This window comes from Calidris pugnax, unplaced genomic scaffold, assembly GCF_001431845.1.
Source record: "Calidris pugnax isolate Ruff unplaced genomic scaffold, ASM143184v1 scaffold1201, whole genome shotgun sequence".
NCBI lineage: Eukaryota > Metazoa > Chordata > Aves > Charadriiformes > Scolopacidae > Calidris > Calidris pugnax.
The window spans coordinates 12,892-15,973 of record NW_015091813.1 but is presented as its reverse complement, the minus strand read 5'-3'; the positions used below and the strand labels follow the sequence as shown (position 1 = coordinate 15,973).

Here is a 3,082-nt window from a genome sequence, read left to right as displayed (position 1 = left end):
GTGGGGAGAAAGGACGTGTGGGGAGAAGGGACGTGTGGGGAGAAAGGACGTGTGGGGAGAGGGAATGTGTGGGGAGAAGGGACGTGTGGGGAGAGAGGGGATGTGTGGGGAGAGAGGGGACGTGTGGGGAGAGAGGGGACGTGTGGGGAGAAGGAGCACTGTGTGGGGAGAAGGGACGTGTGGGGAGGGAGCCCTGTGCCGTGGGGCGCTATGGGATGCTGTGGGGTGCCGTGGGTTGCCATGAGGTGCTATGGGGTATGGGGTGCAGTGGGGTGCTATGGGCGTTATGGGGCGCTATGTGGTATGGGGTGCCATGAGGTGCCGTGGCCGCTATGGGGCGCTGTGGAGTATGGGGTGCCATGAGGCGCTATGGGGCGCTGTGGGGTGCCATGAGGTGCTGTGGCCGCTATGGGGCGCTGTGGGGTATGGGGTGCCATGAGGTGCCGTGGCCGCTATGGGGCGCTGTGGAGTATGGGGTGCCATGAGGCGCTATGGGGCGCTGTGGGGTGCCATGAGGTGCTGTGGCCGCTATGGGGCGCTGTGGGGTATGGGGTGCCATGAGGTGCCGTGGCCGCTATGGGGCGCTGTGGGGCGCTATGGGGTATGGGGTGCCATGAGGCGCTATGGCCGCGATGTGGCGCTGTGGGCACTGACCCTGCAGGCGGAAGGCGGGGGAGAAACCGCAGCCCCGCAGACGCAGCGCGGTGAGCGCGGGGCAGAGCGGCAGCAGCAGCGACAGAGAGCGCCCCCCAGCGTCCCCCAGAGGGTTCAGGCTCAGGTCCAGCTCCTCCAGGCTCTGCGGGGACACGGACAGGGGGTCAGGGATTTTGGGGACAAACACAAGGTTTAGGGGACAAGGAAAGGGTTTTTGGGGACAGACACAAGGTTTTGGGGATGAGGAGGGGGATTTTTGGGGACAGACGCGAGGTTTTGGGGACAAGGAAAGGGTTTTGGGGACAGACACAAGGTTTTGGGGATGAGGAGGGGGATTTTTGGGGACAGACGCGAGGTTTTGGGGACAAGGAAAGGGTTTTGGGGACAGACACAAGGTTTTGGGGGTGAGGAGGGGGATTTTTGGGGACAGACGCGAGGTTTTGGGGACAAGGAAAGGGTTTTGGGGACAGACACAAGGTTTTGGGGGTGAGGAGGGGGATTTTTGGGGACAGAGGCTTTTTGGGGAAAGATGCAAAGTTTAGGGGACAAGAAAAGGGTTTTGGGGACAAGGAAAGGGCTTTTGGGGACAAGGAAAAGGTTTTGGGGACAAGGAAAAGGTTTTTTTGGGGAGAAGGAAAAGGATTTTGGGGACAGGGAAAAGGTTTTGGGGACGAGAAAAAGGTTTTTGGGGACAGACACGAGATTTTGGGGATGAAGGAAGGGGTTTGGGGACAGACACCAGGTTTTGGGATGAGGAGGGGGGGTTTGGGTATGGACATGAGGTTTTGGGGATGAGGAAAGGGTTTTTGGGGAGAAGGAAAAGGATTTTGTGGACAGACACGAGGTTTTGGGGGCGAGGAAAGGCTTTTTGGGGACAGAGGAGAGGTTTTGGGCCACCCCACTCAGCCAGCCCCAGGCCACCAACTCCCTTGGGGTCAGAGCCATGTCCCCCCATGTCCCCTCCCGTGTCACCCCCCCCCAATCCCCACCTGCAGGGCAGGGCTGGTGTGGGGGGGCTGGGGGAGCAGCTGCTGCAGCCCCTGGGGTCCCAGCTGGTTTTGGGGACAGACACAAGGTTTTGGGGATGAGGAGGGGGGGTGAGGGCCCACCTGCAGGGCAGGGCTGGTGTGGGGGGGCTGGGGGAGCAGCTGCTGCAGCCCCTGGGGTCCCAGCTGGTTCCCCGCCAGGTCCAGGAGGGTGAGGGCTGGCAGGGTGGCCAGCGTGGCCAGCAGCTGGGTGGCCATGGCGTCGGGGAGCCCGCAGCCCCGCAGCCGGAGCTGCCGCAGCGGTGCCTGCAGCTTGAGGGCCCGGAGAAGGGGGGGGAGATGGGGGGGGCGCAGAGCCAGCCCCCCAAAACCCCCCAACTCCAGCACCGGGCTCTGCTCCTGCAGCTCCGTCACCTTCAAACAGACGCGAGGTTTTGGGACAAGGAAAGGGTTTTGGGGACAGACACAAGGTTTTGGGGATGAGGAGGGGGATTTTTGGGGACAGACGCGAGGTTTTGGGGACAAGGAAAGGGTTTTGGGGACAGACAGGGTTTTGAGGACAAGGAAAAGGTTTTTTGGGGAAAGATGCTAAGTTTAGGGGACAAGGAAAAGGTTTGGGGAGAAGGAAACGGTTTTGCGGACAAGAAAAAGGTTTTTGGGGACAGACACAAGATTTTGGGGATAAGGAAAGGGGTTTGGGGATGAGAAAAAGGTTTTTGGGGACAGACACGAGATTTTGGGGACGAGGAAAGGGATTTTGGGGCCAGCCACAAGGTTTAGGGGACAAGGGAAGGGTTTTTGGGGACAGACACAAGGTTTTGGGGACAGACACAAGGATCTGGGGACAAGGAAAGGGCTTTTGGGGACAGACACAAGGTTTTGGGGACAGATGGTTTTGGGGACAGACACAAGGTTTTGGGGACAAGGAAAGGAGTTTTTGGGGAGAGATGCAAAGTTTAGGGGACAAGGAAAAGGTTTTTGGGACAAGGAAAGGGCTTTTGGGGACGAGAAAAAGGTTTTTGGGGACAAGAAAAAGGTTTTGAGGATGAGGAGGGGGGGTTGGGGACAGACACGAGGTTTTGGGGACAAGGAAAAGGTTTTTGGGACAAGGAAAGGGTTTTTTGGGGGAGAAGGAAAAGGATTTTGGGGACAGACACAAGGTTTTGGGGAGAAGGAAAGGGTTTGGGGATGAGGAAAGGGATTTGGGGGACAGATGCAAAGTTTAGGGGACAAGGAAAGGGATTTTGGGGACAGACAGAAGGTTTAGGGGACAAGGAAAGGGGGTTTTGGGGGAGAAAGAAAAGGATTTTGGGGACAGCCACAAGGTTTTGGGGACAAGGAAAGGGTTTTTGGGGAGAAGGAAAAGGATTTTGGGGACAGCCACAAGGTTTTGGGGACAGCCACAAGGTTTTGGGGATGAGGAGGGGGGGTGAGGGCCCACC

General features: G+C 58.5%; 1 protein-coding gene across 2 annotated transcripts in view; it reads right to left on the bottom strand.

Moving 5' to 3' along the window:
* The window catches only part of LOC106900092 (tonsoku-like protein), a 14,763-nt gene extending 12,710 nt beyond the window's left edge, over positions 1-2,053 (bottom strand). For both annotated transcript variants that reach the window (XM_014962079.1, XM_014962078.1), the window contains exons 1-2: positions 1,764-2,053; positions 655-796 (exon numbers count right to left, since the gene is read on the bottom strand). In XM_014962079.1, the coding sequence (XP_014817565.1) occupies positions 655-796; positions 1,764-1,898 (277 nt within the window). In that variant the 5' untranslated portion in view covers positions 1,899-2,053. The remainder of the gene's footprint in view (positions 1-654; positions 797-1,763) is intronic.
* Between the last annotated feature and the right edge of the window lie 1,029 nt (positions 2,054-3,082).